Below are 25,792 nucleotides of genomic sequence, written 5' to 3'. Positions count from 1 at the left end.
ACAGTTTATCCTGTGAAGCGCTTTGAGACGTCTCAACAACATGATAAGGCGCTGTATCAAGTGCCAGGATTATTGGATTATTATTAATATTATCATTGCGTGATATTCTACATGATTGCATTCACAATAAGTGTGGTGTGACTGGGGCAATACAGCATAATGAATTTTGGTTCCTTAACAGATATCACACCACAATAATCTGGAGGGGGAATTACATCAAAAAATTAGAGCAGATTTGATTACAAAAAAAAGCAATGTTCATACCTTCCAGCAAACATGGTTTCTGCCTGCTCACCAATTGCCTCAAGATCTGGTACTGTACAAAATAAAGAGCAATGAACTTTAGAAGAACAACAAAAACAACAACTTGCATTTACACAGCGCCCCCTCACACAGGGCAGCGTCCCAGAGTGCTGGACAATGGCGGAGCATAACGACGAGCCAAGCGGAGGGCACAAGGGGCAAGCAGGAGGCTGGTGGCCAGCCGAGCGGAGGCAGCGGTTGGTGGAGTGGGGAGTGAGCAGGTCGGAGAGGTAGGGAGGTGCCAGGGTATGAAGCGATTTGTGGACGAGTGAGTGGATCTTGAAATCGATCCGTTTTGTGATAGGGAGCCAGTGGAGGCTGGTGAGGACTGGGGTGATGGAGGGACTAAGTTCAGTGAAGTAAACTAGTAAGCATTGCTAACCTGAACACCAAAGAGAAAATATCAGCTACTACCTACAAAAGATGACTTACCTGGTGTGTCTGTACTCGGACTAGAAGTAGAATCCCCAGAAGTGTTGTCACCAAATTCTTTCTTGTAGATTGATAACATATAGGAAATCCGATAATCCAACCGGACGCTAAGGATAAACTAAAAGAAAACTTTGTTTTCACAAGTAGAACAGAAGAAAACCATTACAACAACAACAATTATCATTTACCCAGCGCCCCCTCACACAGGATAGCGTCCCTGAGCGCTTAACAGTGGCGGAGCACGACACCGCCACACGGGGGGGGGGTTGACCGTAGGCATGGCCGAAGAGGAAGGTCTTCAGGCGCGACCTGAAAATGGGGAAGAAGTTGTTACGGCCTGAAAGGCTGGTGGAAGCAGATTCGATAGTTGCTTTCAAAAGGGAACTGGATAGAGACTTGAAGAGGAAACAGCTGCAGGGCTGTGTATGGGGTAAGAGCGGGGGAGGGAGGGTAGAGTTGGTAGAGCTTTCAAAGAGCCAGCAGAGGTACGATGGGCCGAATGGCCTCCTTCTGTGCTGTAAGGTTCTACGGTCCTATGATTCATACCTGCAATATCTCTATTATCTTTAGTTTGGTATCCATAACTGTTACATCTTCGTTCTCCAAGGCGTGCAGGGATTTTCCCGAAGCGCTGCCAGCCTGGCGTTCCTGGTTTTCCGGCAGAGATTCTTGGATCAGGGAGCCTCTGCTCAGGACCATTTGTGTCATCATCTCTCCCACTCCGTGAATTGTTCTCATCACGTTATTCCCTTTAACGCATAGGAAAATCAATTACATGCAGTGGCAGAGCTGGAGCTAATAATAATAATCCTTGCACACACACACACACACACAAGTCGCTGCGAACACGCAGCAGGTCAGGCAGCATCCATGGAGAGAGTCAATGTTTCAGGTCCACGAACTGCTGCCCGTTCCCAATAATAATCCTTGCACTTGTTATAGCGCCGTATCACCTCGTCGAGACCGTTTCAAAGCGCTTCATAGAATATAATAATAATCCTTGCATTTGATATAGCGCTTTTCACGTCGGGAGGACGTCCCAAAGCGCTTCACAGAACATATTGTAAAGTGAATTGACTGTATATTTGTGGGCGAACGCGGCAGCCAATTGCGCACAGCAATGTCCCACAAACAGTCGTAGATTGAAAATGACCAATTTATTATTGTTTTTGGCTTTGGAGGGATTATTATTAGGCTCTGTGTGGAGTAAGGAAACTTGCCCAAGGTTTCGCCCTCTGCCTGGAATTGAACTCAGGTCTCTCACTTGCAAAGCGAGTGCTCTAACCACTGAGCTGCAGGACTCCGTTATACTGTAAAGTGTAGTGACTGCGTATTTTGAGGGCGAAATCGCAAATGTTGGTGTAAGGCCAGAAACTGCTTGACCCAGAAGCAAGTGAGAGGGGCCGTGTGTCAAGGAACTAAACCAACATTATAAAGATTGACAACACAATAGGAGCAATGTGCTTTGTTTAAAAATCGGGGGCATTGAACCTCAGAATGCCGGTGTAAAATTAGATAATTTATTTTGTATCGAAGCACTAATTCATAATAAAATACTAATAATCCTTGCATTCGATATAGCACCTTATCAAGTTGTTGAGACGTCTCAAAGCGCTTCACAGAATATACCCCAAAGTGAATCGACTGTATGCTTGCGGGCAATTTTTTTTTGTGAAACAAATATTTCGAGGTTAACAATTCGTCCAGTTAAAAACTGCAAAGAATAGCCAAGCGAAGCACTTTTACAGTCAAGTGCATTGGTTGCTCTATGCTCACCTCCATCATGCAGTTTACTTAATCTTTCCACGTAAGGAGACATGGGATTCTGAACGCAATCCAGGATTGCGAGCAGGGTTCTGGTTAACCTTAGGAGCTCACTGAAGCTGTAAAATCCAAAGTAAATCAGGTTTCGTGCCAAATTCACCACCTAAAAGGAAAAAGAATTTGCTCAGTTCAGGCCGCATTCATACAGCAAACACTACAAAATAATAGTAACAATCCTTACAGTTGATACAGCGCCTTATCACGTCTTCGAGACGTCTCAAAGCGCTGCACAAAATACACTGTAAAGTGAATTGACTATATTTTGTGGGCGAAACGTGGCAGCCAAATGCGCACAGCAGCGTCCCACAACCAGTGGAAAACGAGAAATATTAGGCCAAATTAAAAGAATATTAGGCAAAAAAATAAAAATAAAGGTACCTCAAATGTCAGCTTGTTTTTCTCCTTATCTCCAAAAGGAAAGAGTTGAGTGACCACATCCTTAAGATAATCCTCCACAAACTCCACGGTCAGAGCAAACTTGTTCTTTTTGTCATCGCGAGAGGTGTCAGTCAGCAAGTCATACCTGGGGCAGAGGAATACAAAAAGAGGTAGAAATAAAACATGACCCCATATTTTTTTTTCCTGACACTTTCTGCTTCCAGCGTCTCCCCAGGGAGCCTGTTCCGTACATTTACTGCAAGCTCACTGCAAGTAGTGTTTCCGCAGATTTGTTCTGAATTCGTCTTCAATCGCAGGCTGCGTAAAGTGAATTAACTGGTATATTTTGTGGGAGAAATAATTATCGTATCCCTGCCCATTGCAAACACGACATTTCAGTGTAACAGGAGGAGTAGTTGTGTAAGTGCGACACGTACTCATGTATTGTGATCTTGGTGGGGATTTCTGTCCAAAGACGAGCATATTTGACCGGGGTGACTGATTCCTGCGGGTCTCTGTCCACGTGCATGTGTAACATCAGCCGACAGAAGGAAGCTCTCAGATCAAAGGGGAGGTTTTCATCTGACATACAGCGAAGGATAAGGTCCACTCCCAGCTGGGTGGAAATCTGATCGATGGCCAGGTACTGTCGATCAAGGCACATCCTTGCAAACAGGTTTAACTGATACCTGCAGAAAGCAGAGAAATTTGCATGCAACGAGGAGAAAACTCAGATATCGGTTACTGCCAAACAATCTGTAAGTGGAACATTGAAAATTTGCAAATGTTTACATGCTTTATTCATGGGAGCAAATAAACCCAATCATAATAATAATAATCCTTCCATTTGATACAGCGCCTTATCATGTTTTCGAGACGTCTCAAAGCGCTTCACAGAATACTTTGTAAAGTGAATTGGCTGGATATTTTGCGGGTGGAATGCAGCAGCCAATTGCGCACAGCAGCGTCCCACAAACAGCCGTGGAATATTGAAAGTAAAAGTATATTTAAATAAAATGTAAAATTTGATACAAAAAGAAAATGTTTTACCTATAATACGTGAGTATATCTTTGGCATCTTTGTTTTCTTCCTTGGCTTCTTGAGCCAAGTGTCTGATAGACTTGCCGTGAGGTTCCTTCTGACCATCTATCCAGTACAACCAAACCTCGTCTTCATCAATATCTTCCTGAGTCAAGGAATTTTCTATATTGAAGTCTCCATTGTTTGTCAACAATCTGTGGAAGAGGGGAGAAGAGAAGGGAGAGGGGAGAGGAGAGGGAGAGGGGGTTAAATGATATTTTAGTTACTGAAAGCACAGAACTATTTTTGTTTGGTACGCTGGATGTCTGTGACATAATGATCTTTGTATTTGATATAGCGCCTTATCACGTCATTGAGACGTCTCAAAGCGCTTCACAGAATGCACTGTAAAGTGTTTTTTGACTGTGTATTTTGTGGGCAAAACGCACATAGCGTCATTGAGGGCACAAAACTACAATGAAGTGAACACAAACTGATCAATGTACAATCCGAGGAGATTACAAAGAGTTGCTTACTTGGTTTGAAGGAGAATGTCAGCATTAGTGGCATTCAGCATAAATTTGCAGATCAATTCCTGAGTAATTGGGATAGCAATGTTATTCGACACACAAAGATCGGATAAGTAATCCAGAAACCTGCAAGGAAATAAATGTCAGAATAACTTACATTTTTGGATCAATTTCACCACCAACCCACTGTATCCCTTGGAAAATGCATTTCTACAGTAAGTGCCGACTGTGTTAAATTTACATAATATGTTTAGCATATTTTTTATTATTGCTTTTTCTTGGGAGCTGCAATTTTGGCATTTTATTTTGCAGAACTGTTTATCCCTTTTTATTGAGTAGCCTGGCAGACTGTACCACAAACATTCTCCTCAGGCTCTGAGGTAGGACAGTAATCTCCACGAACGTTATTCCACAAATCCAGTGCAAGGTAAGCCTATCTGAGCGTGACTTAAATCTGTGATCTTCCAAAGATTAGTAGTTACTCATGATAATCCTATCATAATCCTGGCATTTGACATAGCGCCTTATCACGTCGTCGAGACATTTCAAAGTGCTTCGCAGAATATACTGTAAAGTGTAGTGACTGTATGTTTTGTGGAAGAAACTCAGCAGACAATTGCCCACAGCAGTGTCCCACAAACAGTCAAGGATTGATTGACCAAATTATTACTATTTCTTTTACTTTTTTTTTGAAGGGATTACTACCCCTGGAAAAGCAATCCGCCAATTGACTACAACCAGGTTCCTACTTACTGCTGGTAAACAGAGCGTGTGTGTGTGGAGTAAGAAAACTTGCCTAACGTTTCGCTCTGCCTGCCCGGGAATCAAACCCAGGTCCTCTCGATTGTGAGGCGAGTGCTCTAACCACTGAGTTACAAGACTCCATGTTTACATTTATTGTGATAAATATTACATAAAAAAAACACAATCCCACCTTGGCTCCCTGTTCCTCCTCAGTAGCTTTACAAATGTCTCTATTTCCTTGGCTGTGATATGTTTCTCCAGCAGTTTCCTATTGTTATGTAACAAAGCCGTAATGGTGTCTTCTGCCAGTACATCATATCCAATCTGCGACTGCATAATGCCAAACATCTTGGCAATGTATTCCTGAAATAGATGCTCACTTGTTAGGAAAAGCTGAAGTAGAATTTTGTGTTCGGAAAAGAAGACCAAGGTCCATCCAATTCGTCTTTCACCATCCCGGCAGTCGCTTGACATGTCATGTACCAAACTATACAATAGATAGCAATGAAACATTCTGATAGCAATGAAACATTCCCACCTGATTCTTCCTATAGTCCTGTTGTGAATGCCGGAGAACCCTATAACATAGCCTCAGGATGTATCTATAGGGAGCATATCTCTGATCTCCTAGATCTTCCAGTCTCAACATTGGACCATCTCCCTCTTTGTCTTTGAAAGGAGCTTTCAAAATCCCAAAGATCTATCAGAAATAAGAAACAGGTCACCTAATGTGAATAATTACATATAAAGTAAGGACCAGTTTTTAGCCACAAAATAAACTGCAACTTTATTAACAGAAGTTCTGACCTGCGATCATCTCCTGCTATACCACTGGTTAAGATGTTACAGGCCCCAAAATACTGTCTTATAACAGAGCTCACTGGTTGTTAGTTAGTTAAGGGTCAATAGCTCAAGGTGATCTTTCTATTGCTAGTCTGTGAAACTCAAACGTAGCTTCATAAACGCTATTTCAGTCCACATTTCATTAAACATCTCATGGAGCCCGGAAACGAGGCCTTTAAAGCCCTCTTCTGTACACAAAACAGCACCCTACAACACCAGAAAGGTTACAGACATGATAGGGGTCACAGACCCTTGAGGTACCCCATTCATTATTCCCCCACCCCCCGCCCCACTCCCCCATTTCAGCTGTGTTAGAATTCCACATATTAGGAAAGTTATCTTACCTGCTTCAAAATATTTTGCTCTCTCATCAACTTTTGTCTCTCTCGATTTGGTTTGGCAATGACTACATCCAGAACCTCTTGGCCGTTGTTGGGGACATCAGCGACAAAGAACACAAGGTCCTCAAGCAGTTTGGTGACAAACCTGTTGGTAAATTAATGTATTACATCTCCACTGAATGTTATTTTAGCTTCCAGTTTAGCCACACTCCATCCCTCCAGCGAACTGTGGGCAAGTTCAGGATGATATTTTCCAGTGAGCACATTTAATCCTATGTCAGCAATCAGTTAGCGACAGCACCAAGAATGGATTTCATAGCTTAGAGCTGAGTGGTCCAACTGGCGCCCACATCCAGCCCACCACCCCCATAAGCCGTAAATGTTACATTATGTTTCTGGAAGAGAAACACAAAAATATTGCTTATGCTTCCCACAGACGTTTCTCAAATACGGCATCCGGCCCTCAGCAGCCAGAAGGTTGTCCCCACCCCCGGCTTAGAGAATATCACAGCACTGTGGCTGTACCACAAGTGAAACGACTTTCCTTACACTCAACAAAAACACATGAAATATTCTGGTAAATGCAAATGTGAGGATGATTATTTATTTCCAACACAATTTGAAAGCTTTGCTCCCCAGACCTCCTCTCGTTCTGTGTGATGGTACCGTCTTCCAATGTTAACACTGCCGCTGAAAGCACTTTACTGGCATCGTTGGCAAAGTCCAAGTCTCGCACTTCAGAAAGCGGGACGGACACAATGGCAAAGGCTTCCTTATCCTCTTTGGAATGACACGTTCCAATCTTTAAAAACAATTAAGAGATAATAATCGACAAATTATTAGGACTTGTTTCTTGGTTACTAGCAAGATGAGAAAATGTTATGAAAGTCCAACACTTCATGTTATGTTATGTTATGTTATAAAGTTATAACTTTATGTTATGAAAGTCTACATTTATAGTGACTGAATGCTACTGAAACACTACGTTATTATTTTATTATTTTATTTCTTTTTTACACACATTTAATCCATAGGAAATCCATTTTTAAGGGTGTAACCAAGAAAGGAAATAGCAGGAAAAACAGGTATGTCTCCCATTCCAGCCAGTAGCCTTGAATGGATGTTGAATGTGGACAGGATAGTAATAATAGTAATACTTGAATTTTATATAGCGCCTTATCACGTCTCGAGACATCTCAAAGCGCTTCACAGAATATACTGTAAAATTAATAAACTGTATATTTGTGGGTGAAACAATACAATTCATATTTTGGTGGCGAAATCATACAATTCATCTACTGAATACTTATTTTAATGCAGCCCTAAAGAAGCATTTGGTAACAATAGCATTTATTTGTGCGGAAGTTATCTAGAGCTGTCTTGGTATCACTGCAATAAGACTATTTCACAATAAATAACAGAAAAAAACAGGAAATAGTAATACAACTTGGGCGTCTATCTTTTAGCAACAATATTCAGAAAGATTAGTTGTCAAGATATGTATTTTACCTTCAACATAACTGGCCTCTCCTCTTCTTCATCTATAGGAATGTTACTGCTGGTAACCCACGTGTTTGTGCAAAGATGTCTTAATCTAACATAGGAGTTCCTAAAGAAAATCAACAGTCATATAAAATAGTAAAAAAACCAACAATAAAAGTCATCTGCCTGCCTTGATATGACACAACTGGCTGATATGGTAACTCGTGCTAGAAATGAGAGGTTAAGCATGAATTTAGCAAATAATAATAATCTTTGCATTGGATATAGAGTCTTATCACGTCATCGAGACGTCTCAAAGCGCTTCACGGAATACACTGTAAAGTGAATTGACTGCGTATTTTGTGGGTGAAAAGAGAGAACTTTGGTTCCATAAAATACTCTATCGGTGGTATTTATCATACAGTTCACCCTCTAAAGAGCTTCATCGTCAGTGAAGCAAACAGTACTCAGCAGGTCACTGTTGAAGATGGTAAGTGGTATCTTGTATAGATAATCTAATTGGACAAGAAGCTTTTTAACATGGTCCAATATTTGCTTGTTCTGAAAAGATTATATGTAGAGCTCACCAATAGAGGGGCATGTTCTCACAAGCTCACATTACCATTCCCCATCCAAGACTCCCAAATATATTGATGAATGTTCTTCTAAACGTTCGCCAGGGGATTGGAGTTGCAATTACAGAAAAACTGGCACAAGTCTGATCTGTATCAATCGTATAATCGCTAAGTCGTACATCTGCCCAAGTGCCGATCAAGAGCTTATATTCTATACGGGTTTGACATAACTCCTACTTTACAGAAGTCATATTAAATGTATGGCCCCAACTGATGCCAATTGTGTGTGAGGTCCAAATTCAAACTGGCAACTAAACAATAGGTTGTTATGACTTCAATTCGGTAACAACTGCTCATTCACTAAGTTTCTATGAAGCTCGACAGCTTTGGCAGCAAGTCCGGGGGAATCTAATATTGAACCCTTCTTGTGTCTGGTTTGCAGCCTTCTAACATGTGATCAACATCTCGTCACAGGCCATTTCAAACTGAGGAGCTTTTGAAAAACTATTTTCTAAATAAGGCTTTGGTAAACAAAACACATTATATTGTTTCCCTGGGAACAAGTTTATGAATGCTCGCTCGTGCTTTTTCAGTAATCTATTCCCCTTTGTTTCAATTTGGACATGACTAATCCAATTGGTCCCAGCTGGACAAGCAGTGGGAAAGCTGGCCAGACAGTGATATCAATGGCAAGCTATGAGGTTTTAGCTGGTCAGACTCCAGCAGTTTCCCCAACGCAACTCTGGGCTCCCCCCAAGCCTTGGCGCTTGACAACCTGCGCCTAATACTTTCCGGAATTGGGTAAACAGGATGTGTCCCTCCGGGGGGAGAGAGAGAGAGCATTCCAGTCCAACAATCTCTCTCTGGGATTTCCATGTGTAGGCGGGATGCATGGAAATCTCAGCTGGTTTGGAGATTCTTAAGCAACGGTGACAGGTTTCTGTGCGTGTCAGACACCCGGCTGACCAGAAAGAAACTAATCCAAAGAAGGAGAACATTTATCAAAGCATTGTAAAGATAAGGTGGGAGTTGGAGGCTGTAGTAACTTCTCCACATGCTCCTCAGTGCTTTAGACAAAACATCAGGTTTGACAATCAGGACAATCCGTGAAAACTTTACTCAAAACTTACTAAAACCTGCAGTTATATTCATTGGTTCAAGTACAATATCATTGTGGCAGCATTAAGCCTAAAACATTGTTCAGTACAGAAAATCTCACCCTAAGTCGTATCAGTTGGGGTTATACATGTAATATGACTTAAGCAAAGAATGAGTTATGTCAAACCTGCGTAGAATATAAACTCGTGAACGAGACTTGGGCAGATATACGACTTGGGGGATAATACGATTTGTAGATCAGACTTGTGTGGGTTTTACTGTATTCATTCCCCTGAAAGACTAAAAGACTTTCTGTTTTATAATGTTACCATCCACAATATCAGATTCAAGATTAGGCAATGAGTTGATATGAAAACATTGTCAATTATTGTTCCAAAGGTAGCAGTTACCTCGGCACTAACGAATCAGCTCTCTGTAGAGTAGTTGTGTCGAGTTCAAACAGAGATGCTATGTCATTGCCATGTGGCACTGATACCAGGGTGAACACAATCTTCTCGGTCTGTTGACGTTTGTTTTTGGCTGGTGGCATATCTCCTTCAGTCTAAAAATGCAACAAAATGATCAAAGTTCAATTAGCACTGAAAATGTGGAGTCCTGTAGCTCAGTGGTTAGAGCACTCGCCTCGCAAGCGAGAGGACCCGGGTTTGATTGCCGGGCCGGGGAAACATTGGGCGAGTTTCGTTACTCCGCATGCCTGTTTACGCAGCAGTAAGTAGGAACCCAGTTGTTAGTCAATTGGCGGATAACTTTTCCAGGGGTAATCATCCCTTCAAACAAACAAACAAACAAACAAATAAATAATAAGACGAATTTGGTCACTCAATCCACGGCTGCTGTGTGCAATTGGCTGCTGCACTTTACCCACAGAATATACAGTCAATTTACTTTACAGTATATTCTGTGAAGCGCTTTGAAACATGTTGAAGACGTGATGAGGCGCTAGGTCAAATGCAAGGATTATTATTATTATTATAACTAATCCCACTCCCCCGCTCTTACCCCAAAGCCCCACATATTTTCCTTTTCAAGTCCCTATCCAGTTCCCTTTTGAAAGCGACTATCGAATCTGCTTCCACCAGCCTTTCAGGCCGCGCATTCCCGACCGTAACAACTCTCTGGGTAAAAAAACATTTCTCCTCGTCTCCCCTCGGAGTCCATAGCAACCAACAACTGTGAATATTTTTTGAGTTAAATGTTACACAGTAAGTTTTCTGCCATTGAGTGAGCAGCAATCATTTGGGTTGGCCTATAGGTGACGCTCTCAACCACTCAGCTGCTATGGGTATCTTTGTTGCCTGGTTCCAGTTTCATTAACATGGTCAAGGTTACGTTGACTATCTGGCAGGGGAACACCATAGTTTGCCTAGAACAGGATTGTCCAACTGGCAGCCCGTGGGCTGATTTCATTTCCCCCCCCGCCCCGCCCCACCCCGCCCCGCCCCATTGTATCTGGCCCAGGATGGGAATAGCTGGAGGGAATTGTACGAACAGAAAACATTGGCACCGACACTCAGCAAGTCAGCGTCTTTAAAGAAAATAAATGCTTTTTGCTTCAGGTGCAATTCCTCATGAGAAACGCCTTTCATCTAAAGTGAACCTGTTTTTGATTAAGAGTCAAGCACGCACTCTTTAAGTGACGAATTGCTAACTGCGCATTTCCAGCATTTTTAGGTGTTGAGCAATAATGTTTTTCCTTTTCGTCTGTTCGAGAAAATGTCTACTTTCTGAATCCTGAATGTAGGAACATAGGAACAGGAGGAGGCCATTCAGCCCCTCGAGCCCGTTCCACCATTCTATTAGTTCATGGCTGATCTGTACTAATTATTCACCTTTACTCCATATCCCTTGATACCCTGACCTAACACAAAGGATATCAAAGGATATGGAGGACCCACAAAGTGGAGGGTTGACTTTTCTATAATAATAATAATCCTTGCATTTGATACAGCGCCTTATCACGTCTTCGAGAAGTCTCAAAAGGCTTCACAGAATATACTGTAAAGTGAATTGACTGTATATTCTGTGGGCGAAACGCGGCAGCCGATTGTGCACAGCAGCGTCCCACAAACAGTCATGGATTGAGTGACCAAATTATTATTTTTTTGTAAAAATTTGAAGGGATGATTACCCCGGGAAAGCGATCCACCAATCAAATAACATCCGGGTTCCTATTTACTGCTAGGCAAACAGAAGCGTGTATGTGGAGTAAGGAAACTTGCCTGACATATCACCCCGCCCGAGAATCGAACTCAGGTCCTCTCGCTTGCGAGGCAACTGCTCTAACCAATATGCTACAGAACTGCACATATTTATGCCCAGACAGTACAGATATATTATTAGTAGAGAAATGCGTCTGTAGTAATATAAAATATATTCATCCCTACAATAGTGCAATGCAGCTCCGTCACAAGGCCAGTTTCATCTGGTTTATTGGATTCTCTAAGTAATTGGACACATCCTGATCAGTCATTTGACAACCAGCCACATCAAGCATTAAGTTTCGTTCACGGCTCATGATTTTATCCAATGTCACTCAGCCAGGGAATGTTGGCCTAGTTCACTGCCAATCAACCCAGCATCAACAGAAGGTAGGAATGTGTCAGATATGTCAATTTTTCTCACCTTGCTTGGCTCTTTCATAGATTAGCTTTTTGTGTAGAGGGACGTGTGTATCGATAAGAGGACATTGTAATAATAATAATAATAATCCTTGCATTTGATATAGTGCCTTATGTCCTTGAGACGTCTCAAAGCACTTCACACAATATACTGTAGAGTGAATTGACTGTGTATTTTGTGGACGAAACGCGGCAACCAATTGGGCACATCAGCGTCCCACACACAGTCGTGGATTGAGTGACCAAATGATTATTATTATTGTTATTTTTTGAAGTGATTATTACCCCTGAAAAAGCAGTCCACTAATTGACTAACAAGCGGGTTCCTACTTACTGCTAGGCAAACAGAGGCGTGTAGAGTAAGAAAACTTATCCTGCCCGGGAATCGAACCCGGGTCTTGTTGCTTGTGAGGCGAGTGCTCTAACCATTAAGCTACAGGATTCCACAACTACTCAGTCGTTTCATAATATCCAAAGATGTAAACTTGTCTCTCCAATGTAAGATTTTCACTTACCATTCTCTTTGTTTCTAAATGCTCATCTCGATAATGTGGGTTCATCTAAATACAGTGAATACATATTGTAGAATTAAATGATACACAAATACTGTATTAAACAGTGCCACGAGTATAATTATTCAGCATTCAAAACTTTTTGAAAAAGGTCAAAAGTTTTCTCCCTCTCAATCTATGCTTCCACAGTATTTGGTTATATAATAATCCTTGCATTTGATACAGCGCTTTCTCACGTCGTTGAGACGTCTCAAAGTGCTTCACAGAATATACTGTAAAGTGAATTGACTGTATATTTGTGGGTGAAACGCGGCAGCCAATTGCGCACAGCAGCGTCCCACAAACAGTTGTGGACTGAGTGACCAATTTTTGTTAAAAAGGGATTATTACCCCCAGAAAAGTGATCCACGAACCGACAAACAACCAACCAGGTTCCTACTTACTGCTGGTAAACAGAGGCGTGTGGGGTAAGGAAACGTTTCGCCCTGACCGGAAATCAAACCCAGGTCCTCTCGCTTGTGAGGTGAGTGCTCTAACCACTGAGCTACAGGACTCCACAAAAGTCCCAGTTTTACAATCAAGTCTGAATTCAGGCGATAGTTTTTGTCCACGTTATTAAAGAAATGCTTGTACTGTAGGCCCATTACAACATAAATGCAAACCAATGCCCCTGTTGAAAGCTGGGCTGCTCAAGAACTTTCAACAGATCACAGGCGAGCAAGCCCAGAACAATTTACACTATTGTGAAACCACTTCCTCTGATACTCAGTCTGTTTATTCACTGCCAAATATGCAGCATGAACAAAGCTCAACAAAACACAAAGAGAAACAGGCGTCATTTCTCTACAACGTTACCCAATAGCCGAGCAAAATAAGTGTGAATCAGGATCTTGTAAGAGAAAAGCTGGCTGTTCAAAAGTTATTTTCACCACATTCTCCGATACGGTTATAATTTTTTTAAAGTCATGGTATTTATAATAATAATAATCCTTGCATTGGATACAGGGCATTATCAAGTCGTTGAGATGACTCAAAGCGCTTCACAGAATATTCTGTAAACTGGATTAACTGTGTACTTGTGGGCAAAACGTGGCAGCCAATTACCACAGCAGTGTTCCACAAACAGTCATGGATTGAGTCACCAAATTATTATTTAAAAAAATATATTTTAAAGTAAATTAATTTATTTTCTTTTATGTAGAGATGCTTCTGCATTCAGCTGCGTGAATTGGTGTGTGTTTTGTGGGCGAAACTCGGCAGCCAATTGTAGTAGTATTTGGTAAGTCGACACAGATCATAAAGGTAAAACCAGATCAGCTGACATAACCTCACATAGTTACTCCAATTTGCTCCATTCCAAGATTCTTGTCTCGTGGGCAAAGTGCTTCAAGTGCCTTCCTCTAGGATTCCTCCCCATACTGAACAGGTCTGTTCAACTGAAATGACCTGCTCACTCCCCAACCCACTACCCGCTGCCTCCACTCGACTGGCTCCGGCCTCCAGCTTATCCTTCGTACCCTCCGTTCTACCATCAGTGGCTGCGCTTTCAGCCACTCCACCCCCAAACTCTGGAACTCTCTTCCTCTATCCATCTGCCTTGCTCTCTCCATCCTCATCTTCAGGTTGTACTTGAAGACCTTCCTCTTCGATCATGCCTACGGTCACCTCCACCCCCCCCCCCGCCCGGTGGCATGCTCCGCCACTGTCCAGCGCTCTGGGACTCGGCCCTGCGTGAGGGGCAAGTTGTTGTTGTTGTTGGTATCAAACAGTATTCTCACCTCCGCAGCCAAGTAGTTCCCTGTAGCCAGATGTTTGAACCTGAAGAGACTGTTCCAGTGGCCGGCACCACCTCGACACGGGTCATGATGTACCACCTGCCAGAGAAGGAGATTAAAGGAATAAACTCCAAATACCATCAAACACTAGAACACAAGGATGTTCAACTACAACATGGATATTCAGCAAAGGCTACAAATGACGTACAGCACGGAAGCAAGGCCCTCGACCCAGCCAGCCCGGGCCAGAGCTTATACTAGAATAGAATGGGGAAGCCAAGAACCAAAGCTTCCAAAAGCAAATGAGATACATTTATTTTAGGAAATCTTATCATGGGATACAGTGTAGAATCGGACACAACATGTGCAAGCGACTGCCAGGATGGTGGAATGCGAACTAGGTGGACCTCGGTCTTCTTTCGTCCAACAAATTCTAATGTCATTATGTAATCCACATGGGTTTTCAACTATCTATTACCTCTATTTCCCAGAGTGCTTTTGAACTCGTAGCTGAAGTCGCTGACTGACGTAAGGTCGTTCTCAGAAAAATATGCTGTTGTTTTTTATATTCATCACAGGTTAGGAATTTTTCTTGCTCAGCGTGGAAAAGTCTTACTACGTCACCCTGCAGAGTAGCAAGCAAATGGGTCACATTATAATAATAATAATAATCCCTGCATTTGATACAGCGCCTTATCACATCTTCGAGACGTCTCAAAGTGCTTCATAGAATATACTGTGAAGTCAATTGACTGTATGTTTTATGTGCACAGCAGCATCCCACAAACAATCATGGATTGAGTCACCAAGGATTTGCCCTGTTTGGGAATTGAACCCAGGTCCTCTCGCTTGCGAGGTGAGCGCTCTCACCACTGCGCTACAGGACTCTACAACAATTAATATATGAGATAAATAGCCTCCAAGTACAAAACAAAAACGCACACACACATACTGACCCCCTTAAGGACGTCATCCCTGTAATCACTGTGTTTCATAAACAGCGCTATCTTCCAACTCGTGTTGCAATTCACAGCATTGACCTGGTTAGGGAAGAGTTCCAATTAGTTTCTTTACAGGACTTGAACAGTAGAGAACTCAAGACATTTTTGCTGATATTGACTTACCTCCTTGCAGCCAGGATTGTCTAATAACTCGTGGTTACTGGCATGTAATGGCTGTCCAGCGTTAACAGGATTCAAAACCACCTTATCTCCCACAACCACCTACAGTAGGAGAACAATAGGTAAGGGAGGTTTTGTGATTTATTAGCTCAAACAAAAAACATCAAGTTCACAAAACATATTGTGTTAGATTGGACCAAGACTTGTTTTGAGCAATTGCAATGGAACTGTAGATCCACAGCCTTGCTCCTCCCGACCTTCCTAACTCCATACTGGCCTATCCCCTCCCTCTGCTCAGCAGGCCTTCAGCCTCTCTGCCCCCACCCTTTGGAGCTCCATCCCACAGTCCCTCACCTCCTTCAAGGCCCGTCTCAAGACCCTCCTCTTCGACCGGGCCTTTGGTCACCTTCCAACCCCCACCCTCCCCACCCTCCTGATCCCAACCCCCAGCTCGGGTCCAAATCCCTGACTGTCCAGCGCCTTTTGGACATCCTCCCGATGTGAAAGGCTCTGTGCAAATGTCATTTGTTGTTGTTGATCTGTAGAGTTTAAAAGTCACCGAAGTGTTTTCCAAAGTCCTATAGAAAGAAGTAAACTTTTAATTTATTTAACCGTTTGTCTCTGGCATTGTTCATACTCAATGAACAAAAGCTTAGCAACCAGAGTAATCGCTGCTTGTTTTGTTTATGGTGCCCATTTTTCCACAACTCCAAGAACTGGTGAAAGATTTACAGCATCCCATGCAAGCCCCTATGAAGAACAAACATGTTTTGATCAATAGATTGGTTGGGTGTAAGTCACTGTTGCCCTTGGCAAGTCATCAACAGTCTCTCAGTCTCACACCCAAACCAGAGCTCCAGAAACACACTTATTGCACACAACGCCCAAACCATTATTTATTATACATTATAGCTTATCCAATGCAGATCAAATACTCCCGCCCTGATAAACAGGATTGCGTGGAGGAGCTAACTAAAAGTTCTGAAGGATAGCACCATCACAATCGAGTCAAATTTAAATTGTGATTTCAAGGAACCCTGGAAATTCATCACGCAGTGCCATGGGAATGTCACTTCATCATTTTAACAGTCATTTTCCAAGGCAAGTTTTGACTGGTTGGTGAAATGGTTCAAGGGCTGGATGAAATCAGCCCCAGGGCCAGACAGTTAGCCCACCCCGCCTCATATAACCAACCCACAGTATGGAGTGAATGGCCCGGTCTCCACACTGGCTGCATGTGTAAATGTGGTTTCAATCCAAGAGTCTGTTTAGCACCTTGTGTGCATTATATGGTAGGTGTGAGTCGAACATACGTTGTCGCCTTCACTCCGGAGTTTCCAGAAAGGGTGGATGTAGAACCACGAGCCCTCATTGCCAGCTGCGTCCAGAGACACTCTCATCGCATTCTTCTCAAGCAGAGCCGGGAGTCGCTTATTCACTGTCAGGTACTTGTTGCTTTTTATGTGCAGTAACTGTAGTGAAGATTAAACACAAACATTCACGTTTAAAACACTCAGCTGCGAATCATTCAGATCTGCCCTCCACCTGACTGTCTGCCTTGGGACGTCCTCCCGACATGATATGCACTGCGTAAATGTATTGTGTCGTTGTTATTCCCTATCCAGGTGTAATGATAATCCTTGCATTTGATATAGTGCTTTTCACGTCTGCTAGACATCTCAAAGCGCTTCACAGAATAATAATAATCCTTGCATTTGACATAGCGCTTTTCACGTCAGGAGGACGTCCCAAAGCGCTTCACAGAACACACTGTAAAGTGAATTGACTGTATATTTGTGGGTGAACGCGGCAGCCAATTGCGCACAGCAGTGTCCCACAAACAGTCGTGGATTGAAGTGACCAATTTTATTATTGTTTTTTTTCTTTTGAGGGATTATTATCAGAAGTGTGGAGTAAGGAAACTTGCCCAAGGTTTCGCCCTGCCGGGAATCGAACCCAGGTCTTTCGCTTGCGAGGCGAGTGCTCTAACCACTGAGCTATGAGTGCTGGCATTACACATACAAAATATGCCAAAGAAATGTTCATAGACGACACACAACTGTACCTGAATGACGTTGCTGTATTTCACTACCTCTCCCAGCAGTTTCCTGTTCTCAGACTCATTTTGCTTCTGTTCCAGTTCTGCCGCATGCTGCAATCAAACATTCAAAGTTACCACGTCACATAAAACGTTGATCCCAGATTCTCTTTCATATGCTCATCAAGTCTCCCCAAAAGGCTGTGAATTATGACTGGATCCATTTACATTGTCCAGACTGAGGTGCAGATGTTTGTTAGGTCAGGGTATCAAGGGATATGGGGAAAAGGCGGGTAATTGGAGTTGAGGTACAGATGGCCTACTCCTGTTCCTATAATTTGCTGTATTTGTACCATTTTCTGTTTGGATCCCTGATGTTAAGCATTCATTTGACATTTTTTACATTTTTCAAAGTTGCCCCCAGCTTCGAGTTATAAGTAACCCAAGATAATCAGCATTTGGACACAGCATTGTGTGTATAAGAACTCAGAAGAATGATTACTGACATTTATTTAATTTCAAACAAATTATCTTTAAGAAGCTAAACTGACAACAGGGCTGTTTTGTAAATCCAGTAAAACCCGCATAAATCTGATCTGTATAAATCGTATGATCGCTAAATCATACATCTGCCCAAATCCAGGTCAAGAGTTTATATTCTATGCAAGTTTAACATAACTCATACTTTGCACAAGTCGTATTAAATTAAACTGATACCACTTATGTAAGGTTTACTGTATAAGACATATGCAAACCTCACTTTATTTAGAGGTCAAGTTTTTAGCTGAAATGGAAGTCATCTTAAAACTATTCTGAATCATCAGAATAATAATAATCCTTTCTTTTGATATAGTGCATTGGGATGACCTCCCGACATGAAACAACAACAACAAAAGCCGCTATACAAATGTAATTTTGTTGTTGTTTTTGTTGCATTATCACATCATTGAGACGTCTGAAAAGTGCTTCACAGGATATAAATGGACCGATGGCTGTTCCAGATTGTGTTTCCAATCAGATAAGAACTCATTGGGTAACAGTTGGATGACAAGTGGATGTACAGGTACCTGTAGCTTTTTCAGCAAAGTGGCTTCTGTGTTCTCTTGTTTTGACTGCTTTGCTTTCCAGTATTGCTTCTGCGCTGAATACCGGTTCATGGGACATACTTTGAAAAGGCAATCTGTCATCCCAAAAAAAAAAAATCAAGATGCAACATTTCTTTCTCAAAACACTAGACAAAAATTGGAGGAAGCATTCTTTTTTTCTTTGGCATAATAATAAATAATCCTTGCGTTTGATACAGCGCCTTATCACGTCGTTGAGACGTCTCAAAGTTCTTCGCAGAATATACTGAAAAGTGAATCGACTGTGCATTTTGTGGGCAAAACGTGGCAGCCAATTGCGCACAGCAGCGTTCCACAAACAGTTGTGGATTGAATGACCAAATTATTTTTTTGGGGGGAAGGGATTATTACCCGGAATCCTCCAATCGACAATGAGGTTCCTACTAACTGCTAGATAAATAGAGGCGTGTGGAATAAGGAAACTTGCCGAAGGTTTCGCCCTGCCCAGGAATCAAAGCTGGTTCCTCTCGCTTGCGACGTGAGTGCTCTAACCACTATGATACAGGACTCCGATTATTGTCATGGAATAAATAACTGTTTGGGCGTATTCTCTGGGAAGCAAAATAGCTAGAAAATAACATTTATTTTATGCATTTTTATCAGTTTCCTCCCTTCCACCCACTGCACCCTGCCTGAGAGGAAAGGCAGACAAACCCTTGCCTTTGTTTCTAACTCTGCTTCTCAACCCAGCATTCATGCTTTCCCTAAAATAAGACTTTCATGTCACTTTTAGGTTTAAAACATCAGGGAAAAAAAACAGCTTAGAGTGAAACTCCAGCAAATTCCTGTAGTCTCAAAGTCCTATAGCTTAGTGGTTAGAGCACTCGCCTCACCACTAAGCTAAAGGCGGGTAATTGAAGTCAAGGTACAGATCAGTCGTGATCTCATGGAATGGCGGAGAGAGCAGACTGAATGGCCTACTCCTGTTCCTATGAAAGTGTCTCACAGGGCGCCAAGTTTTCCTTTTAAATACGATTATTTTTATACAAGTTTCCCTTTTTAAACGCAGCCCTTTTGGGGTAAAACATTTCACAGTCTAACAAGCCTCCATGTAAAAATCCACCATCCTTCCTCCTCTTGGCTGGCCAGCATTACAGCACGACATTAACAGTCGACTTTCAAACCTCACCGAAATGAAACCCGCAGTCATTATTTCTGAGGAGATTAATGAACACACGCTTTTTGCTCTTGTATTTGAATACTGACTTTAGATAGAATTTTTTGCAAAACCAGTTACGGTCCAACTGATCCGAAACAAGAGGGGCAGAACCTTCAAATGAGAGTTCGGCCTGTCAGTGCCTAAATCTGAAGATATTTCAGCGCTCAAAAGTTGTGGCTTTGTAGAATTCACTTCCTCACAGGAAAGCTCATGCAGAGTCAGTAGGAAGTGTTTAAGAGGGAAGTAAATCAATAATTGACGAGTAATACTAACAGGAGGTTGAGAGAAAAGACTGACATTAATAATAATCCTTGCATTTGTTATAGCGTCTTATCACAACTTTGAGACGTCTCAAAGCACTTCACAGAATATACAGAAAAGTGGAATGACTGTATATTTTGTGGGTGAAACGTGGCAGCCAATTGCGCACAGAAGCGTCCCACACACAGTCGTGGATTGGGGGCGAAATTATGATGCGAGGCAAACAGAGGCGTGTGGAGTAAGGAAGGCCTGAACTATTCAATAAGTGCTGGCGTTCCATGTAAAGTATTGATCAGTGAACCAACAATATAGGCAGCTCTCTTACTTCTGTAAAATATCCAAGTTGTTCCATTTCATTCAGAAATTACAGAAGATCCACTTCTGCAGTGAAACTTCACACTGAAGTTTATCAACAAAAATGCTGAGTGAAAAATAAAAGATCCACTGACGTTAATAAACAGTATTGAAGCGACGAAATGATGATCTTTGCGTTTGAATTAAAATGTGTAATAATAATCCTTGCATTTAATATAGCACCTCATCAACCTCAGTGTGACGTGTCAAAGAACATACCGTAAAGTGAATTGACCGTATATTTTTGTGGGTGAAACGTGGCAGCCAATTGTATACAGCCATGTCAGACAAACAGTCGTGGATTGAGTGACCAAATTATTATTGTAATTTTTTTAAGGGATTATTACCCTCAATCAGATTCCTACTTACTGCCAAGTAAACTGAGGCCTGTGGACTAAGGAAACCTGGATAATGTTTAGCCCTGCCCAGGAATCAAACCCGGGTCCTCTGGCTTGCAAGGCGAGCATGCTAACAACTATGCTACAGGACTCAACGGTTTGCAATTGTAAGTCTACTATCAATTGTTAGAAAACCTGTATTTATACAGAGGTACTAAATGCAAAAGCCCAGAGAGAAAGGGTTCACTGCAACAAGTGTTTTGCAAAACATAAAGGAGTTCAGCAACACATTCTGAAACAATCTGTATTGGAGACTCATATTTCAACCACGCTGAGAGAAGGTGGTTTCAGTAGCACATCAACTGGCATAAGTGTCAGTGTTAGATTACAATGGTGAGAGGTGTCTTTATTTTAATATAAATAAAAGAAAATCTATAAAGAAACATCGCAGCTGAATGCAAACTTACGCATCTCCCAAATTTTTTTTTCACATCGACTTAAAATTACATTTTTTTTTGAAAAATAATAATTTGGACACTTCAATCCACGGCTGTTTGTGGGACGGACGCTGCGGTGCGCAATTGGCTGCCGCGTTTCGCCCACAAAATACGCAGTCAATTGACTTTACGGTATATTCTATGAAGCATTTTGAGACGTCTCGAAGACGTGATCAGGCGCTGTATCAAACGCAAGGATTATTATTCCAACAATAACTTGTATTTATATATAGTGCCGCTCACGCAGGGTAGTGTCCCAGAGCTTATTATTATTACTTTGCCCTCATAAAGACATATTTTCTCAAACTCTTTCTGAAACCTCTGTGTACATCAAAGTTGATCCAACAGTGCATCTCCATCTAACCACATGCAAATCCACCCCCTATTGTACTAAATTTGCAGAGTTTTATTATTAACAGACTATGCAGCTGCAAGCAGATCCAAACTGTTTGTTGGCAGGAAGGAAGAGAAAACAAAAGTACTTTTTTTTTAAATCAACCAGTTTTGCTTCTTAATGTAGAAGGAATTATTTCAGTCATGTTAGTTTTACAGTCACCTCCCCTCTCCCCCCAGCTCGCATCGTGCTCCGTTACTGTTGAGCGCTCTGGGACGCTACACCGCGGGACGGGGAAGTATATAAATGCAAGTTCTAACAGTAATCCTTGCACGATACAGAGAGAAACGAGACGTCTCAAAGCGCTTCACGGAATATACTGTAAAGTGAAGTGACGGTGTATTTTGTGGGGAGCAGCCAATTGCGCACAGCAGCGTCCCACAAAAATCGTAGATTGAGTGTCCAAATTTTTTTCGGGGGGGGATTATAGTATCAAAATATATATCACCCAAGATGAACAAACTGATCTTTTTTTCCCATTATCCCAGTATAGAAGGTAATACAAAAAAATAACTTGAGACAATCGCCAGCTACAAGCACTAACCTCTGAATTTCTTTGGAGGGTTGGCCAGATCTCCAGCTTCTGGCTGAACCACACATCGGTCGTCCACTAACCTGTGACAAACACACTGTCGTTAGTGTTCACAGCAACAAAACAACAACAAGAGGTAACATTTACACAGTGCCTTTCACGTCAGGCGGACATCCCAAGGCGCTGGATAGTCAGGGGTTTTTTGGACCCGAGTTGTGGGGTTGGGATCAGGAGGGGGGGAGGGCGGGGAGGGTGGGGGTAGGAGGCTGGCTTGGGTGCGGTCAAACAGAAAGGTCTTGAGATGGACCTTGAAGAGGACGAGGGAGGGAGCGAGGGGAAGGGACTGCGGGATGGAGTTCCAAAGGGTGGGGGTAGAGAGGCTGAAGGCCTGACCGCCGATGGTGGGGGGGCCAGGCGGGGGTACATGGAATGGAGGGAGTTAGGGTGTTATGGAGTTAGCAGGGCACAGAGGTAGGAAGGAGTAAGGCCGTGGAGGGCTTCTCTGAAGGCAAGGACAAGAATTTTGAACTCTATCCTCCAGAATAATTGCATTATATTATAATAGTTGATAATATCAGCTCCATAAAGCACGTGCTTATTTTCTATTTGGGTTCCTATAGAATATAGGATTGGAAGAACCACAGGAAAAATGGACTTTAATCATCAAAGACTTTGTGGGAAAAACAATACATAGCGGAACTAGGCAGAAAAGCGCATATGATCAATATTACACTAAATTAAATATGCTCCAGTTATTAACCATCTATTTTACAGAGAATAACAGTTAATTCCCTCTAGTTAATTATAATAATAATCCTTGCATTTCATAGAGTGCCTTATTAGGTCATCGAGACGTCTCAAAGCGCTTCACAGGATATACTGTAAAGTGAACTGACTGCGTATTTTGTGGGTGAAAATTTGTCCTTTTAGCAATAATGCACCTTAGGTGAACTCAACAGAACAAAAAGTCACACAATAAAAGATCGTTGTGTACCTTGATTGATATACGATTGGTGACAACCGGAAAATACAATGGAAAAGAAAGTAACCTTAAGTCACGTTGGTCCAGACCAGGCCCATAAGTCAACAGTGTATAAACAGTCCTGAAACACATTGCTAACAGCCTCTAACTGAAAACTCCATAAGAAAATGAACAAACTAATTAATTCCCTTTTAACTGCTTCGATTCCTAACTCACCCAAGACATCCCATTTATCAGGAGGTCGGTCAAGCTATCAGTCCTCGGAAAATGTGTGTTGTAATAATAATAATCCTTGCATTTGATACAGAATCTTATCACATCGTCAAAGCGCTTCGCAGAATATACTGCAGTGACTGTGTATATTTGTGGGTAATTTTTTTTAAGAGCAACACGGCTTGCAAATCAGTTAATAATATGGAGCTGTGTTTGCTCTTAAGACATACTTCAAAACAGGTCACATTTTAAAGCAGAATACATGATAGGTTCAATTTGGCATTATTTTCCAAAAAGACTGCACCATGTGAAATGAGTTGCTTCATCCACGCAGACTAGCGTCTCAGAGCGCTTCACAGAATATACTGTACTCTACAGAGAATTGACTGTATATGTTGTGGGTGATTAGCAGGCGGATCAATAAGGAAACTAAATGAACATTGAGTGTGGAGATTGAATCCTGTCTGCTGTGGGTGGTGATGAATACATGAACGATGATCCCACGGTCCCTTCGCCTCGCTTCCTCCCTCGCCTCCTTCAAGGCCGGTCTGAAGACTCTCCTCTTCGATCGTGCCTTCGGTCTCCCTCCCACCTCTTTGCCTTCCCTCAGCCCTACCCCACCCCTCCCCCATGCTCGGGTCCTGACTCCGGGGTCTTGAGACGTCCTCCCGACGTGAAAGATGCTCTATAAATATAATTTTGTTGTTGTTGTTGATCTTATCTCACAAGAGGAAAAAGGTATTAAGGATAATGGAGAAAAGGTGGGGAAATGAGGAGTGCTACAGTTGAATAAATTACAGAACAGGTTTGACAGATTGAAATGCCTCTCCGTTCTTATGTTCCTACAGACTGCTAGTGAATGTGTGTGCGCTGCATTTAGAAACTGTCCCACAATGGATGCAATTTAATAAGGACCATTAACAAAAAAATCCCTGTTGAAATAGGATTTAGGGCAGCAAATCAAAAGCCTTTGTTGAAATCATGTTGATTGTTACCCGTTTAGCTTGAGTTTAGCAATGTTCACTTCAGTGGTTAAGAAATTATATTCGCTCTGAATTTTACCAACAAAATCTACAGTCAATTCACTTTACAGTATGTTCTGTGAAGCGCTTTGAGACGTCTCGAAGATGTGGTGAGGCGCTGCATCAAGTGCAAGGATTATTATTATAGATTCCCCAACGATGGAGGGAATATTTGAAAATCATCTTTGTGACTAACTAAAGCACCATCTTATACAATATGATTTCTATTTACATTGTGGGAGAGACATCTCAAAGTCGTTTACACAGCAAAGGTATTTGGGTGAACTCCAGAAGATAAATAATCTGCCTATCACTTTCTTAACAATATAATAATCTTTGCATTTGATATAGTCCTTTCACATTGGGAAGATGGCACGCGGTGCTTCACAGGATTTTGGCTGTGAAGTGCAGTAACTGTGCACTTTGTAGGCCAACGTTGCTTAGGGATGGTTGTGAAGATAGAGCAGAATGTTAAATGGACTGGGGGTGGGGAGGAGGTGACGGAGACAATACACTTTATTTTTCGTGTTCATCAAGTGAGCTCCATTTAAGCAGCCAGACAGAATGACAGAAAGATTGTGTCTTTTGCTGAACGAAACTAGGAAACTCGCGAGATACATACAGCATTGCAATTAATACTTCAAACAATGGTATCCCAAAGCCTCGTCAATCTTTCACCCCACATAAATCCTTAAATTCCACTGAAGCAGAAAGTAATGTCATTTCTTATCCAGCCAAACTATAATTGGTCAGTCACTCAGTCACTCTTTCAGTTCCAAGTTTCCATGTTAGCAGCACAACTGACTAGTTTAACAGATAATTTACCACATTTTTTCATTTGTTGCTTAACCCATTCAAGCCTAAATTTATCGTCAAAGTTTCTGAAGCCAAAAACATGATCTAAAATCCGTGGATGGCTGATTTAATATAATAATAATCCTTGCATTTGATATGGCGCTTTTCATGTCTTCTAAATGTCTCAAAGCGCTTCACAGAATATACTATAAAGTGAATTGACTGTATATTTTGTAGCCTAGTGTACATAGCAGTGTCCCACACTTGTGGATTGAGTGCCCAATTGTTTTTGCTTGTATTTTTCAAAGGGATTATTAGCCCCAGAAAGCGATCCACCAATCAACTTAAAACCGGGTTCCTACTTACTACTAGATAAACAGATGCGTGTGGAGTAAGGACACTTGCCATGGTTTCACTCTGTTCAGGAATCAAACCCAGATCTAACCACTGAGCTACAGGACACCC

General features: G+C 42.0%; 1 protein-coding gene across 1 annotated transcript in view; it reads right to left on the bottom strand.

Moving 5' to 3' along the window:
- The window catches only part of itpr2 (inositol 1,4,5-trisphosphate receptor, type 2), a 71,351-nt gene extending 47,824 nt beyond the window's left edge, over positions 1-23,527 (bottom strand). The window contains exons 1-24 of the mRNA XM_042335022.1: positions 23,514-23,527; positions 22,328-22,398; positions 18,724-18,836; positions 17,684-17,770; positions 16,932-17,090; positions 15,622-15,720; positions 15,454-15,537; positions 14,976-15,122; positions 14,501-14,596; positions 12,726-12,770; positions 9,982-10,133; positions 7,926-8,025; positions 7,058-7,218; positions 6,420-6,561; positions 5,771-5,932; positions 5,423-5,595; positions 4,495-4,614; positions 3,988-4,173; positions 3,375-3,626; positions 2,938-3,082; positions 2,512-2,662; positions 1,282-1,484; positions 736-853; positions 265-316 (exon numbers count right to left, since the gene is read on the bottom strand). Coding sequence (XP_042190956.1) covers positions 265-316; positions 736-853; positions 1,282-1,484; positions 2,512-2,662; positions 2,938-3,082; positions 3,375-3,626; positions 3,988-4,173; positions 4,495-4,614; positions 5,423-5,595; positions 5,771-5,932; positions 6,420-6,561; positions 7,058-7,218; positions 7,926-8,025; positions 9,982-10,133; positions 12,726-12,770; positions 14,501-14,596; positions 14,976-15,122; positions 15,454-15,537; positions 15,622-15,720; positions 16,932-17,090; positions 17,684-17,770; positions 18,724-18,836; positions 22,328-22,398; positions 23,514-23,527 — 3,032 coding nt within the window. The remainder of the gene's footprint in view (positions 1-264; positions 317-735; positions 854-1,281; positions 1,485-2,511; positions 2,663-2,937; positions 3,083-3,374; positions 3,627-3,987; positions 4,174-4,494; positions 4,615-5,422; positions 5,596-5,770; positions 5,933-6,419; positions 6,562-7,057; positions 7,219-7,925; positions 8,026-9,981; positions 10,134-12,725; positions 12,771-14,500; positions 14,597-14,975; positions 15,123-15,453; positions 15,538-15,621; positions 15,721-16,931; positions 17,091-17,683; positions 17,771-18,723; positions 18,837-22,327; positions 22,399-23,513) is intronic.
- Between the last annotated feature and the right edge of the window lie 2,265 nt (positions 23,528-25,792).

This window comes from Callorhinchus milii, unplaced genomic scaffold (assembly GCF_018977255.1).
Source record: "Callorhinchus milii isolate IMCB2004 unplaced genomic scaffold, IMCB_Cmil_1.0 Scaffold5, whole genome shotgun sequence".
Classification (NCBI taxonomy): Eukaryota; Metazoa; Chordata; class Chondrichthyes; order Chimaeriformes; family Callorhinchidae; genus Callorhinchus; species Callorhinchus milii.
This window is presented reverse-complemented; position numbering and strand designations above follow the sequence as displayed.